The sequence below is a fragment of the Rhododendron vialii genome, chromosome 3a, assembly GCF_030253575.1.
Source record: "Rhododendron vialii isolate Sample 1 chromosome 3a, ASM3025357v1".
NCBI classification, from domain to species: Eukaryota; Viridiplantae; Streptophyta; class Magnoliopsida; order Ericales; family Ericaceae; genus Rhododendron; species Rhododendron vialii.
This window is the reverse complement of record NC_080559.1, coordinates 11050227-11066785: the sequence shown is the minus strand read 5'-3', so window position 1 is coordinate 11066785 and position 16559 is coordinate 11050227. Positions and strand designations below refer to the sequence as shown.

The 16559-nt window shown below is 41.4% G+C and overlaps 2 protein-coding genes and 1 pseudogene across 2 annotated transcripts; all 3 read left to right on the top strand.

Annotated features, from left to right (window-relative positions):
- Positions 1-3081, top strand: LOC131319133 (uncharacterized). Its single transcript, XM_058349272.1, has 2 exons — positions 1-815; positions 2698-3081. The coding sequence occupies exons 1-2, from the start codon at positions 671-673 to the stop codon at positions 2880-2882; spliced, it is 330 nt and encodes a 109-aa protein (XP_058205255.1). The 5' UTR covers positions 1-670; the 3' UTR covers positions 2883-3081.
- Positions 3082-4739: 1658 nt separating this feature from the next.
- LOC131319075 (UDP-glycosyltransferase 73C6-like) lies at positions 4740-6705 on the top strand (annotated as a pseudogene).
- A 7816-nt stretch (positions 6706-14521) lies between these two features.
- LOC131319073 (UDP-glycosyltransferase 73C6-like) lies at positions 14522-16473 on the top strand. Its single transcript, XM_058349182.1, has one exon. The coding sequence runs from the start codon at positions 14731-14733 to the stop codon at positions 16198-16200; it is 1470 nt and encodes a 489-aa protein (XP_058205165.1). The 5' UTR covers positions 14522-14730; the 3' UTR covers positions 16201-16473.
- Positions 16474-16559: the final 86 nt, after the last annotated feature.

Below are 16559 nucleotides of genomic sequence, written 5' to 3'. Positions count from 1 at the left end.
ATAAAATATACAAAATAGTAATCCTATTGTGATACATTAGGGAGCATCATGCACAAACGGTAGTATCTCACCTATCACTACACTTCATCTCACATTTTTTTAAAAATAAAAAAGAAAAAAAAAACACCCAAAAGTTGGTAAGCACCATCATAGACCCACAAGGAAACCATTCCAAACAAGAGGGCTAGGCCTAAACACCCAATCCTAACAGCAAAAGCCTATATCAGCCTAAATAATCCTAATCCTGCAATCTGCGGCCTCCACGCCAGACCATCACCGCCACCTCCCCAGCCCCTTAAAGTAATGAAAAAATAGCACAACTCCGGCCAAATACCGCAAACCCTTCAATAAAATGACCAGGAGCACACAACCACATCCCACCTCCATCAGCAGTCACCAAAGCCGAAAGATCAGCGATGCACGCTCGCGCCCTCCACCGGACAACCAGAGCACCAAAGACGATCACAGAAATGAAAACAGCATGGCCAAAGAGGAGGAAGCCAGTAGCCGCGTGAATCCCCTCTCCGTTAAGCATAAACCAGTTCACCCCATGAAAAGGAACTGGCCGGAGATCCCAAACGCCAAACGACGATCACCACCTGCAGCCGAAAACCACCAAGCTGTTAAGCACAAGATCGGATCTAGCCAGGAAAGAAACTGACGGGCAACAATGGAACATGAGAGATCGACGACGGGAAGATGTGCGAAAGGCAGAGAAGTGGAAAGGAGGAGAGCGCAGAAAAAGAAGAAAAAGGAGAAGAAAGCTAGAGGAGTGCCTAGGGGAGGAGGACACCCGCCCCCCAGAAGCCCAACCGGTGAGGGACCAAGGGGAAAGGGAATGGGTTCTAGAGATATAGAGACAGACTAGTGTCTTTCCATAATTATATTGGTATTTCTTTTTATACACGTTCAGCGTGATTTTGAAAATTTTAATCTGTTACTAATTAGAAAATTCAAAAAAAATCAAAACTAATCGTGTCATATGTGTTCGAGTCTTGTTGTCTTGGGTTAACGTGTCGACACGGAAAATTAAACAGTTATCTGTGTCCTTGTAGAGTCAGGCGAGTCCAATCCGTGTTTGACCTATTTAATTGTTGTATTGGCGGACCGTGTCATATTCGCGTTAGCTAGTGTCAAAAATGGTTCAACCCAAAATCCTCTAATTTCGTGTCATGTTCGTATCGTGTTAACTGGTCGTGTCTGAAATTCCCAGCCCTAGCACCAACAACATAGGAGTATCACTATTTTTAGACAAAAAATTGCAATGGCTGAAGTCATTTTTAAAAAACCATTGACCATGCTCTCAGAGGCCCTTTGCTTGCTATGGTCTGATATTTGGGCTTGCACTCCATTTCCCTTTTGGAATCACATTATCCAATCCAATAATCCGTAGAATTGCACAGAACAATTAGTAATATGGTTATATTGGGTAAAAAAAAGTTTAGGAACACAACTTCGGATATAATTGTACTTCAGAGGCGTACGATGTATGTGGGTCCACGTGCATCGAACGACTCTTAACGCAATTGTGTCTCGAATTATATTTTAAAGTTGTGTTCATAGCATTGCTCTAATATCGCTATTAATTATATTATATTATTGTCACATGCAGTGAATCTCACATGCTCACTTGGGTTCTCTCCCAAAAGGTGCGCTCGATTTCCTGCAATTACCCACGTTAACTTCTCTGTCTTGTACGAGAATTTTTTTTGGTGCAAATAGGGTGTCGCTAACGTGGTATTCATGCAGCACATCCGAACCGTCCAAACATGCAACCGACGGCTAGAATTGAAAAGTACGGAACGGGTTTAAAAAAAAGAAAAAGAAAAGGATTGATTTGCACTTGTGTATGTCCGAACCGTCAAAGTGCTATAATTTGCACTTGTGTATGTCTTTGAATTCTGAAAATTCTAATACTCGTATAAGCTAAATTGATTGTTATCCACACTTTTTCTTTAGGCATCTGTTCAAGTCTTATTTTGTGTAAAACAACAATGTAAGAGCTAGGCACGCATCTCTAATTAAACACAGATAAATCCGAAATTGTCTGATTCATGTGGATTTTACACAATAGATGCGGAGCTCACACAAATAAGATGGTTCTGAATACTTGTGAACTTACAAGTTTGAAACTTATTTCAGTATTTTTTTACTTTTCATAAATTTTTGTTTAGTTTTTTGTTCGTAGTTTTTAGGGTTAATCGTTCGTCTCGACGAGACGATTCGAAAAAGTATAAAAATAGGGAAATGATCCCGACATGCATGACCTGTCTTTGACCGGACTGAAAAGACGGGAAGGAAATTAGTCGAGGTGCGTGTAAGCTGGATGTACAACAATACATGTGGTATTAATAATTCTCAGACGACTGCTAGGGTCACAATTCACCGGCCTTGGTGTTTTCCAGTAGAGTTTCTGAGGTACGTCTGATTATTACGATCTCTGTGTCATTTTTTGTTTGGTACACTGGAAAACAAACAACAGGACTAAATTCTCTGAAATGCTACTTCTCTCATATCCGCCTCAAGCAGCGGGATGATGTCTTTCGGCGGGATGATTTTTTCCAAATGAACCCGTTGCTTTCTATTGCAATTTTCACTGTTTAGTTTTCTCGATCCTTAGTTCTGACCCACGTTCAATTCTAATATTCTCAAATCTCTCTGTTGGGGATGCACACAACTTTCAACAACGGAGTTCAGCAACAGAGATTTATGACCAGCGCAAATGGTTCCGCGGAAGGGGTTCCACGGCAGGTGATCACGCGGCAGAAGGGGTCCTGCGGAGGTGTCTCGCTGTAGGAGGGGTCCCACGGCGGGTGGTGTCCCGTGGCGGGGTCTCGTGCCCTAGGAGGGGCTCGCGGCCAAGAGTGGTCTCGCTGACCTAAGTCGATTGGAGGTGTCAAGCTATCACTTAGGATTACCTATAAATATCAGTTGCTGCATTCATTTATTTCTTTATGCTATACGGAGAGAATTCTAGAGATAGAGAGTGCAAGAGAAAACTTTTCTCAGAGAGGAAAAAGAAGACTTGTAATCTTTAGTTTTCTTTGTTCTTAGTGGACTGATGTGGCTACCGGAGACGTAGGCAAGTTGTCAAACCTCGTATATCTGTGTGTTCTATTTTTCTGTTCCTCTTTCTCTTCTTTTTTTCTCTTGTTTGTTTTCCCAAGATCCTGAGTGATTTGTTCGTTGTGAGTATGAGCGCGCGGCTCCGATTTTTCCCAACACTCTCCACCGTTTAAGCTCCTCTCTCTCTACACTATTTTTCAATTTCTGCAAATATTTTTCAAGTGTCAACTAAACACCGAAAATTAAAAGTTTTAAAATTTATTTTCTGAAAAAATATTTTACATGGTAAAACAAACGGAGAGGATAACCCCCCGTACGTGTTTTTGTAGGACCGTTTGATGTTGGTGAAAAGCCAGTCCCTCCAATCCTCCATGTTTCCTGTTTGAGGTCCCAGGACGCTAGGAAATTTAGTCCAAACATTAGCACTCACAGGGCAATCGAAAAACAAGTGTTTTAGATCGTCTCTCCAAATTGCATCTCGGGCACAAGTCGTTATCAACCAAATTACGGATTGATGTTCTTTATTTGTGTTTCTTGTTCAGACATGAATTTCCCTTTTGTTTTTGGAGGAATTAATGAAGCTGAACTGTGTGATTGTTTGCGTACTTTTTAAACTTTGTTATTCGGTAGCTACGAAATTTTTCCTATTTTTTTAATTTATTTATTGGAATTGAAGTTGAATCTCTTTCTCTACCAACTTACCCGGATATAATTGTTTGGTTGGGGGGGGGGGGGGAATGTTTGATGTAATGGATGAATAAGTGGAAAAAAATAAATAGGAGTAGAAAAAATTATTGAATTCTGTGCAAAGAGTAAACAGCTTTTCTCAAAACTTGTAAAATAATTACGTGGTCCACCACTTACTCAAATTTTCACTCAAAAATTTGAGTAAAAATATGAGTAAAAGTTTCATTTGGTATTGTGTATTCCAATGGGTAAACTCAAACCCAAGTACAGATATGCACAAATTGAATAAAAACTTCATTAATGGCAATATTGTAAATTTAAAGGTGTGAAATTTGCAAACAAAAAAATGAGTAAGGGTTTGAGTCTAACCAAATTTGAATAATTTGCTATAGAATTGGGTAAGGAGTGGAGTAGGATTTTGGATGTAGTTTGAGTCAAAATTTGAGCAAGGAGTGGAAATGTTCTTCTTAGGTAAAATAAAGGGGGTCTTGGATTCATTCTTTCTAGAGTTGGAGAAGTGAGATTGAAATCAACCGGGCTGTTTTTATAGGAAAAACTAGGCTCTGTTTTCCTGCTGTTTCAAATACAACGGGGAGAAATTATGTTGCAACGGCTGTATAAGGCCCCTTGGTACCTTCTCCAGCCCTCCATTTTAGAAAAAAGCTCATTAACTGTTGCACTACAGTTAACCACACAGTTAACTTCTATTAAAGTTAGCAAAGTGTTGACAAAACCACTAGGAAGCCCAAACTAAAATTAGTTAACTAAGTCAGCAAATTGCAAGATATAATTAATTGAAAAGTGGCACAAACTCGGAGGAATTTAATTTTGTTCACCCTCTTTTATCCTGCTTTCTATTGGTCGAAATGGTGTAAATCCTACCACATAATGATATCATGTCATGCTTATCAAAAAGATGGAGGATAAGGTTCACTCTCTCTGGGTGAACAAAATTGCAATCAGGGTCGGAGAGAGTAATAGGTTTCAAACTTACATATAGAGATCAAAGAAAACTAAAAGAAGCCACCCATTTAACATCTCTCCGTTTTCCTCTCTTGTCCATTGCCATGGCTGCCCAAACTCAACAGCTTCACTTTATTCTGTTCCCTCTAATGGCCCAAGGCCACATGATCCCAATGATAGACATAGCCAGACTGTTAGCACAACGCGGCGTAACAGTCACAATAGTGGCAACACCCCACAACGCCAATCGGTTCAGGGCTATCGTTGCTCGGGCCATCGAATCCGGACTCTTTATCCGGTTTCTGGAACTCAGATTCCCATGTGAAGAAGCTGGATTGCCAGAAGGATGTGAGAATCTTGATTTGCTCCCTTCAGTGGACTGGGCCTCAAAATTCTTTGTGGCTGCTTCCATGTTGCAACAACCATTGGAGGAGGAGCTTGGGGAGATGGAACCAAAGCCTAGCTGCATAATCTCTGACATGGGTTTTCCTTGGACAAGTGAACTGGCAAGTAAATTTCACATTCCAAGAATTGTTTTCCATGGGACTTGTTGCTTCTCTATGCTGTGCTCTCACAATTTGAAGATGTACAATGTTCTTGATAATTTGAAGTCAGAGTCAGAGCCCTTTGTGGTGCCTGGTTTGCCTGACCTGATTGAGCTAACCAAAGCTCAATTGCCAAGTTTCAATTCAAGGTCACCGTCCCCATTTAAAAGCATTGCTGACCAAATTATGGAGGCTGAGAAAGCAGCATATGGAGTGGTGTTTAATACTTTTGAGGAGTTGGAGACGGAGTATGTCAAGGAATTCAAAAAGGCGAAAGACGGTAAAGTTTGGTGCATTGGTCCTGTTTCATTGTGTAACAAAGAGGTTTCAGACAAGGCTGAGAGAGGTAAAAAGCCTTCAATTGAGGGCACTCATTGCTTGGATTGGCTTTACTTGCAGGATCCAGGCTCCGTAGTTTATGTTTGCCTCGGAAGCCTCTCAAGGTTAACAGCTTCACAGATGATAGAGATTGGTTTGGGACTAGAAGAATCGAACCGACCGTTCATTTGGTTCATTAAGGAAACATCTGACGAGTTGGAGAAATGGATATCAGAAGAAGGGTTTGGGGAGAGGACTAAAGACCGAGGACTTCTGATCCACGGTTGGGCTCCACAAGTTCTAATATTGTCACACCCGGCAATTGGCGTATTTATCACGCACTGCGGGTGGAACTCGACTCTGGAAGGGATATGTGTTGGTGTGCCAATGATGACATGGCCGATGTTTGCAGAGCAGTTTTGCAATGAGAAGTTGGTTGTGCAAGTTTTGAGGATCGGAGTGTGTTGGTGTGAAGGTTCCCATGATGTGGGGGGAGGAGAATAAGGTAGGGGTCTTGGTGAAAAGAGATGTTGTCAAGGAGGGTATAGATGACTTGATGGATGGAGGAGAGGAAGGAGAAGTGAGAAGGGAAAGAGCTAGGAAGCTTGGGGATATGGCAAGGAGGGCAATAGAGGAAGGAGGTTCCTCTCACCTCAACATGACTTTGCTGATTCAAGATATCATGGAGAAGGTGAATTGTGAGCAATGAATATGTGTGTGTTTGTGTGAAGGAGACCAATTTGTTTGTACTTGTGAAAGATATGATATTTTTTCCTTTTGTGCGAGGAACAAAAAATTGCCATCAATAGAGATTTCTATGATTGGCAAAAATCGTGGGTTCAAGGCGTGCTATCAACGCTCCTTTGAACCTGGGGCCACCGCCCCACGACTCAGGTCTTTGGACTCAGGTCTTTGCACACCTTTGGTTGTTCTAACACACAGTTTAATGATACAGTGAATGCAATTTGAAGTTCGTAAATGCAGAGTTGAGTCTGAAACGTGTTCTCTTTTTGAGTCATTTTGGAGACAATCCTTGGGAGTGTCTTTTAGACATCTCCAGTAATAATAGATTACCTAGACTGCAGTTTTTATGCTCCAAAAACATACTCCTACCTACTAGCAAAACTATAGCTCAGTGCAAGAGTCTCCAGCCTTTGCAAAATCTGCAATCTGGCTAAATGTAAGCAATTTTACCCCATTGTTTTCCAAGTTCCAAACCCAATGGTGGTCCTTTGATCCATTTTCATTCTTCTTGTGGTTGAACAGTTACGGTTGAACAGTTACAGTTATTTCCAAATTTGTTTTGTAGTCAATAGAGTACGTTAGAATGCATATGTTCGCAAAACTATGCCCCTGCTTCCTACTGATTTTTCAGTGGTGCCAATGGGTATATTGTTGTAACGAACGCTATGAATGCAAGCTAAGAACAAGAAATTGAAAAACTAAACATGAAATCACAAAGACACAAGATATACGTGGTTCCCCAAGATGGGTACGTCTATAGGCGAGGAGAGAGAGGATTCACTAACCAACGTGAAGAAGAGATACAAAGAGCCGGCTATAATCCGTAACTCTAGAAAGGCCACAATATGAAAGCCCAAAAGATAATTTAGAAGTTCCCCAAAAGCCCTATTTATAATAGGCTACAAAAACGGGAACAATATAATTAACCAATGTGGGACTAAGAATACAAGGCATTCCCAACAATTCTCTACCTTGACTTGAATTTCACTGAACCAAATCACCAAATATAGCTCTCCCCTTCTAACCTCTCACTCACCAAATGCCCCCGAGGGGAGATCAACTGCAAATACCAAGCAAGCCCAAGCAATACTTGAACTTAGCAACCGGAACCAGTTTAGTCAACATATCTGCTGGGTTATCTGCCGTACCCACTTTCTTCACCTCAACTTATTTCTGTGAGATGATATCCCGAACGAAGTAATACCTGACATCGATATGCTTGATCCTCTCATGATACATCAGATTTTTAGTCAAATGTATAGCACTCTGCGAATCACAAAATACTGAACTCACACCCTATGCAAGACCAAGCTCACAAAGCAAACCTCTCATCCACAATGCCTCCTTCACAGCTTCAGTAATGGCCATATACTCCGCTTCTGTTGTAGACAGCGCGATTATAGCCTGTAAAATAGCTTTCCAACTAATGGCACTTCCGGAAAGAGTAAAAACATAACTTGTCAGAGACCTCCTCTTATCGTGGTCACCGGCAAAATTTGAATCAACATAACCAACAGCATGATCACCAGAATTGGCAACCCTAAATAATAGACCAACATTTGTAGTTCCGCACAAATACCGTAGTATCCATTTCACAGCCTCCCAATGTGCCTTTCCTGGACGGCCCATATAACGACTAACGACACTAACTGCATGTGAAATATCAGGACGAGTACATACCATGGCGTACATAAGGCTCCCAACTGCACACAAATGTGGAACCTAAGATATATACTTCTCCTCATCCTCCGACTGTGGTGACAACTCAGCTGAAAGTCGAAAGTGTGCTGCCAAATGGGTACTAACTGGCTTCGAGTTCTGCATGGCAAAGCGCTCAAGCATTTTAAGAACATAAGACTTCTGATTCCAAAATAGTTTGCCAGCTACTTGATCTCTGCAAATCTTCATACCCAAAATACGTTTTGCCGCACCCAAATCTTTCATCTCAAATTCACCAACTAACTGTTGTTTCAACCGATTGATTTCTGATACACTCTTGGCAGCAATAAGCATATCATCAACAGACAACAGTAGATAAACAAATGAACCATTTGGAAGTTTTCGAAAATACACATAACTGTCATACTCACTTCTTGAATATGAATGGCTTATCATAAAAGTATCAAACCATTTATACCACTACCTAGGGGATTGTTTGAGGCCATACAAAGACTTACGAAGTAAATAAACGTGATCCTTCTCACCAGAAACAATAAATCCCTCAAGCTGATGCATATAAATCTGTTCCTCAAGCTTGCCATGCAAAAACGCAGTTTTGACATCAAGTTGCTCTAACTCAAGATCATAACATGCAACAATAGCAAGTAAAATGCGAATGGAACTATGTTTTACAACTGATGAAAATACCTCATTGTAGTCAACACCTTCCTTCTGGCTGTATCCTTTTGCCACTAACCATGTTTTAAACCGAGCATCTTCTACCTCTGGAATACCTGGCTTGCGCTTGAAGACCTACTTGCACCCAACAATCCTCTTTCCTTTCAGCGGTTCTACTAACTCCCATGTCTGATTCTTCTGAAGATACTCAATCTCCTCATTCATAGCAACAAACCACTGTGCAGACTCAGCGCTTAAAACAGCTTCCGTATAGCTTGAAGGCTCCTCATACTCAACTGTTTCAGCAACTGATAAAGCATAGGCCACCATCTCAGAATAAGCCGAATACCTTTCAGGAGGCCGAATCTCCCTCCTTGGCCTATCTTTAGCAATAGTGCGTGGTTGCTCAACTAACGCATCAACCTCTATGTCTGAACTCTTGAACTCCTCTTCAATTGACTGTTCAATGTGCTTCTTCCCTGAGTCGGAAGATTCACTCAAAAACTCCACCTGCTTTCGAACACTCTGTTCTTGAACTGTATCATCAACCTGCTTAGACCCCTTGATCAGATAATTTTCATCAAAAGTCACATCCCTACTGATCAAAAACTTCAAATCATCAGACCACCATAACCTGTACCCTTTAACACCTGCTGCATAACCCAAGAAAATACACTTCTTGGCCCGTGGCTCCAATTTACCTTCATTCACATGAGCGTAAGCTGGACACCCAAAAACACGCAACACAGAATAATCAACCGGATGACCTGACCATACCTCAACAGAGTCTTACACTCAATAGCAGTCGACGGAGACCTGTTCACCAAATAGCATGTTGTGGAAACGGCTTCAGCCCAAAATTCTTTGCCCAATCTGGAATTAGACAACATACAACGCGCCTTCTCTAAAATAGTCCTGTTCATTCGTTCAGCCACTCCATTCTGCTGAGGGGTTTTTCTCACTGTGTGATGCCTCACAATGCCCTCATCACTGCAGAACCTATCAAACTCGCTAAGACAAAACTCCATACCATTGTTAGTTCTCAAACGTTTTATTTTCTTTCCAGTTTGATTCTCAATCAAAATTTTAAACTGTTTGAATATATTAAAGGCGTCACTCTTATGTTTCAACATATATACCCAAACTTTACGAGAGAAATCATCGATAATACTCATAAAATATCGAAAACCACCTTTAGAAGTTACCTCTGCGGGACCCCAAAGATCCGAGTGAAAATAATCCACCGTGCCTTTGGTGCGATGAACAGCTGTACTGAATTTTACCTTGCACTGCTTGCCGTAAACACAATGCTCACAGAAATCCAGCTTCTCAATTTTCTGGCCATATAGCAAACCCTGTTTGCTCAAAACTGTCATCCCCCTCTCACTCATATGCCCAAGGCGCATATGTCACAAACGAGTCAAGTCTGAATCTGAAACCTTGGATGAAGCAACCGTTGCTGCAGCACCTATAAGTGTACTACCTTGGAGTGTATACAGGTTACCACGCTTCTGACCCTTCATCAGTACTAATGCACCCCTTGAAAATTTCAAAACTCCACCTTCACCGAGGAATTTGCAACCATGAGAATCAAGAGCACTCAGGGATATAAAATTTTTCTTCAAATCCGAAACATGTCGAACCTCAGATAAAGTCCTAACAATACCGTCATGCATTATAAGCTGAATCGTTCCTGAACCAATAGTCTTACAGGCCATGTTGTTGCCCATCAAAACTGTACCATCATTGACCGCCTCATAAGTAGAAAACCACTCTTTATGCGGACACATGTGGTATGAACATCCAGAATCTAGAACCCACTCGGTATTAGAGCAAGAATCGCCTTCTGTAACTGATAACACGTTATCTGACTCATCTGAACTTTCAGCAATTCCAGCAATTACTTTACCCCATTTCTGGTCTTCTTTTTCCTTCTTCTTGAGTTTTAAACAGTCACTTTTCCAGTGCCTGGGTTTCTTGCAATAATTGCACTTTCCCTTCTTCTTACTTGATGACCTGGATCTTCCCCTATTACTCAACTTCTCCTTTCCTGTTGTTCTTCCCCTAACAAACAAACCCTCCGCATGTGCATCACCCTCGCCTGACACTTTTTTCCTCAATTCTTTCGAATATAGGCTGGCCTTAACATCCTCCATGGATATCGTGTCTTTGCCATACAATAGGGTTGTAACAAAGTGCTCATACGAAAGTGGTAAAGAACATAGCAAAATTAGGGCTTGGTCCTCATCCTTAATTTTACTATCAATATTTTTCAGATCCATAATAATACGATTGAACTCGTCTAAATGATCCTTAACAGGTATACCTTCTTGCATACGAAACGTATAAAGACGTTGTTTGATAAATAACCTGTTGGTGAGCGACTTCGTCATATATATGCCTTCCAACTTCAGCCAGATTCCTGCTACTGAAGTTTCTTCTTCCACCTCGCGAAGAATGTCATCTGCCAGACTCAACTGAATAGAACTCAGAGCTTTGGCATCCGTATCATCCCAATCTTTCTCTTTGATTCCAGAACTAGTCTTGCCTAACAAATCCTTATGCAATCCTTGTTGGGTTAACGGAGCCTTCATCTTTACTCTCCAAAGACTAAAACTGCTGCTCTGCCCATCAAACTTCGCAATCTCGAATTTAGCCGCCATAGCCACAATCGGAAACAAAACCCTAGTTTTTGTAACCTAAGGCTCTGATACCAGTTTGTTGTAACGAACGCTATGAATGCAAGCTAAGAACGAGAAATTGAAAAACTAAACAAGAAATCACAAAGACACAAGATATACGTGGTTCCCCAAGATGGGTACGTCCACGGGCGAGGAGAGAGATGATTCACTAACCAACATGAAGAAGAGATATAAAGAGTCGGCTATAATCCGTAACTCTAGAAAGACCACAATATGAAAACTCAAAACGTAATTTAGAAGTTCCCCAAAAGCCCTATTTATAATAGGCTACAAAAACGGGAACAATATAATTAACCAATGTGGGACTAAGAATATGACGTAGCGGAAATAACAAAGAGATTAGTTGCGTACTAATCAAACGAATAATAGGAACTCGTAGCCACGAGCAGTTCTTGAATCCTCAAGAGAAAAAGACAAAGTCTGAATATTATTGATAAAAGCTGCATAAACATTAGGTTACAACCCCTTTTATAAGAAAAAGGCGTAACCCTAACTCAAAAATAGAAATTCTCAAAATTTGGGAAAAATAATAAAATTGGAAAAAGGAAAGAAAATCACGACTTTCCCAAAAAGAATCAACTTCTACGGAATTATACGCTGAAAGTTATTAACGAAACAAATATTTTCTAAAATAGCAAAAACGTCTAATTGGAAGCCTAAACGAAGGAATTAGGCCGAAAAAAACCACCAATCACGACTTAGGGTCGTGAGTATTGATCGCAGCGCGAAAATGAGTCAGCCCACTAAGTTTGGGCCCAATCCAAGCTTGTCCGAAAGTTGCTAAATCGGGTAATTTACAATTAACCACGTTTGGACTTCTGAGGCTTCGACCGGTCCAATTGATCATGAAATTGGGCCTCCACGTGTTCTACATCAGAATACAAGGCATTCCCAACATATATTGAGTGCCAAATTGTTGTTGAAGAATTGCAGCACTATCATTTCCTAAGCAAAAAGCTACATGCCTGCCCCCACCCCAGTACTAAAAATGGACCAGAGAAATATCATATTCAAAAGTATGTTGCACCGTAGAGCAGTGATTAGCAAAAATTACAGCCCCAGCTAGTGATGAAACTGAAAAGCACAGATTGAAGATTGAAGGATGTCTCTGGGGCAACCTAGCAGAATCAAAGCATCTGCAATGGATGTGGTATCTAGTGTATTAGTGGTGTGTGGTAAGAACTAACAAACAAATATGCGATTTAAGTGCTCCGATAAATGTATTGTATAGTGTGCTAGAATGTGTTAATTTTGGAGTGGACTGTGCCAAGTTTAGAGAACCTCTTAGCACACTTGAAGAGTGAGGGAGAGGAGAGAGAAAGGGGGAGAGACAATGGCATTTTTGAAAAGTCAGCACCTCACATGCCTGTGTGGGCAGCACCACGCATGCCTCTACTAACATGAAATTTCTTGGTCACGCCACTGCTAGTTGCCTACTAATAATGCAATTTCCGCGAACAAAACAAGGACTTAGAAAATTCCATGGTGGTCAAGTCTGGGCCTCAAAGATTTGCTCTCTCTTAAAAGTCTCGAAATCGAAATTTTTAAGAACAACGCTGCCAATAAACAATGATGCTATGGGGACTGACGGTGCACAGATAGCACGCGGGGCTTACTCCGGATTCCGCACGGATAATCTGAGCTAAAAAATTGGAAAATTGGATCAAACATCTAAGCATATCGGATTTAGCTGATTTTTCGTAGGGCCGCTCGAATAATTATTTCAAAATTATTGAACGGCCCAAATTATCCGTATGGGACCCGGAGTTGTTCCTGCGTGCCATTTGTACACCGTCGATTCCCATGTAGTCGGTGCATTCATCATTTTCGACCAATAAATGTGACGATTGGCCAACGTTCATTTTATCTTAAAACTGGAATTAACATGGTTATGAATGAGAATCTCCAACACGTAATGTTGAAAATCTCGAGGATCGCTTGAATAATCTTTTAGACAAAAACCATACGACAAAGATTGGATTCTAGCTCCATTGGTTATTTCGGTTGATTGGTGGGTTTGTTCTCCATTCAATCCATTAATGAGTGTTTGATTTTTGGGGTCAGGATGCAAGAAAGAAATTTTTTATGAATCCCCTAGTCCTGGCGTGAATGGCCTGCCTTGGACCAAACTGGAGAGAAGATTAGTCGAAGTGCGCGTAAGCTGATCCGGATACCGTTACCATTGATAAAAAAAAAAAAAGATAGGATTATTCAAAAGGCATTCAAACTTCCACCCTCTTTGACTGCCAAATTTCTAAGTGGGGACTACTTCTGAATATGACTGGCTATTCCACCTCCTCCTCGCAGTGGGTGACAAGTTTCAAAGAATCTCTATTTGAATTCGTGCACGCAATGGGTGACAAGTTGACTGCAGAGAAGGACGTGCAATTCTATTTGAATTGTTCATCTTAAAAATTAATGGTTCAAATTTGTTGAATTTATTATCGGTTATAAATTGAAAACAAATCTGGACCCTTAAAAACTTTATCTGACGGCTTCGATCGCTTGAACTGCACCTTTGCAGTCTAAAACTGGATCATAGACAAGCCAAATTCCAAATCATTCTCATAACCGCGAGGGACTGTTCTGCCACAAACCAAATACATAAGTCAAGAAAACAACAATCGCAACCAGAAAATTCGATAAAGTTGTCTTTTTGGGGCTCTAAATCTGGATCAGGTCACTTCTCTAACCTCTGGTTCAGATGTGCTTTGCACCTAGCTAGGTTCCTCGCCGGTAATATATATGCATGTCTCGGCGTCTACGTGATTACAAGTTTCAGTTCGTTCCTATATTATATGATTAAATCTCTTGTATTGCCATCGGGTTTTGAATGAAAATTATCTATGTTCATAAAAAAAAAAATTGTTATACCATACAATATGGAGAAAAGCTTTGAATACACACCCCTATTTTCAAAAAATATTTCGCCTATATTCGAAAAATATTACGACTCTCAATGGTACTAAATGTTACGTCTCACAGTTGTTAGAAGTGCAAATGGTACACACTCTTTATAGGTGTTACGCCTATTGACTAAAATGTTATGCCAATATTATGCCTCTTAGTGACAATGTTACGCCTCTCAATGGTGGATGTGTATCCTATCTCCGAAAAGTGGTGTGGTGTGTATTGTAGCTACCCAACATTTTTTATTTATTTTTTGATCCGCCTACCCTACAATATGCTTCATTCACCTAGAAGAATCAGGTAGTAGAAAGTTTACCGTGGGGTAAGGTGAATCCGTGAACGCGTGGTGAGGTTTCCAATACTTAAACAGACTTCACAAACCAGACAAGGATAACAAAGGAAACTAAAAGAAGCCACCCATTTAATATCTCTCCGTTTCCTCTCTCTTGTTCATTGCCATGGCTGCCCAAACTCAACAGCTTCACTTCATTCTGTTCCCTCTAATGGCCCAAGGTCACATGATCCCAGTGATAGACATAGCCAAACTGTTAGCACAACGCGGCGTAACAGTCACCATAGTCACCACCCCCCACAACGCCAATCGGTTCAGGGCTATCGTTGCTCGGGCCATAGAATCCGGACTCTCTATCCGGTTTCTGGAACTCAGATTTCCATGCGAAGAAGCCGGATTGCCGGAGGGATGTGAGAATCTTGATCTGCTCCCTTCAGTGGACTGGGCCTCAAAATTCTTTGTGGCTACTTCCATGTTGCAACAACCATTGGAGGAGGAGCTTGGGGAGATGGAACCAAAGCCTAGCTGCATAATCTCTGACATGGGTTTTCCTTGGACAAGTGAACTGGCTAGTAAATTTCACATTCCAAGAATTGTTTTCCACGGGACTTGTTGCTTCTCTCTGCTGTGTTCTCACAATTTGAAGCTGTACAATGTTCTTGATAATTTGAAGTCAGAGTCAGAGCCCTTTGTGGTGCCTGGTTTGCCGGACCCGATTGAGCTAACCAAAGCCCAGTTGCCAGGTTTCAATACACCTTCATCATCCCCGTTTAAAAGAGTTTCCGACCAAATTAAGGAGGCTGAGAAAGCAGCATATGGGGTGGTGGTTAATACTTTTGAGGAGTTGGAGAAGGAGTATGTCAAGGAATTCAAAAAGGCGAAAGGCGGTAAAGTTTGGTGCATTGGTCCTGTTTCATTGTGCAACAAAGAGGTTTCAGACAAGGCTGAGAGAGGTAAAAAGCCTTCAATTGAGGGCACTCATTGCTTGGACTGGCTCGACTTGCAGGATCCAGGCTCCGTAGTTTATGTTTGCCTTGGAAGCCTCTCAAGGTTAACAGCTTCACAGATGATAGAGATTGGTTTGGGACTAGAAGAATCGAACAGACCGTTCATTTGGGTCGTGAAGGAAACATCCGATGAGTTGGAGAAATGGATATCAGAAGAAGGGTTTGGGGAGAGGACTAAAGACCGAGGACTTCTGATCCGCGGTTGGGCTCCACAAGTTCTAATATTGTCGCACCCGGCAATTGGCATATTTTTCACGCACTGTGGGTGGAACTCGACTCTGGAAGGGGTGTGTGCTGGTGTGCCGATGATGACATGGCCGATGTTTGCAGAGCAGTTTTGCAATGAGAAGTTGGTCGTGCAAGTTTTGAGGATCGGAGTGAGTGTTGGTGGGGGGGTTCCTATGATGTGGGGGGAGGAGAATAAGGTAGGGGTATTGGTGAAAAAAGATGTTGTCAAGGAGGGCATAGATGACTTGTTGGATGGAGGAGAGGAAGGAGAAGTGAGAAGAGAAAGAGCTAGGAAGCTTGGGGATATGGCAAGGCGGGCAGTAGAGGAAGGAGGTTCTTCTCACCTCAACATGACTTTGCTGATTCAAGATATCAGGGAGAAGGTGAATTGTGAGCAATGAATATGTGCGCGTGTTTGTGTGACGGAGATCAATTTATTTGTCCTAGTGAAAGATATGATGTGCGTGTGTGTGTCTATATATATATATATATTGTGCGAGGAACAAGAATTTGCCATCAATAGACGTTTCCACTATTGACAGAAGTCACGAGTTTAAGGCGTGCTATCAACGCTCTTTTGAACTTGGGGCCAACGCCCCACGACTCAGGTCTTTGGAATGTTGTTCTAACGCAGTTTAATGATACAGTGAATGCAATTTTAAGTTAGTAATGCAGTGTTGGGTCTGAAACTATTGGGAAAAGAAAATTGCATCGTGTTGTCTTTTCTAGTCATTTTGGAGACAATCTTTGTGCCAAGTTT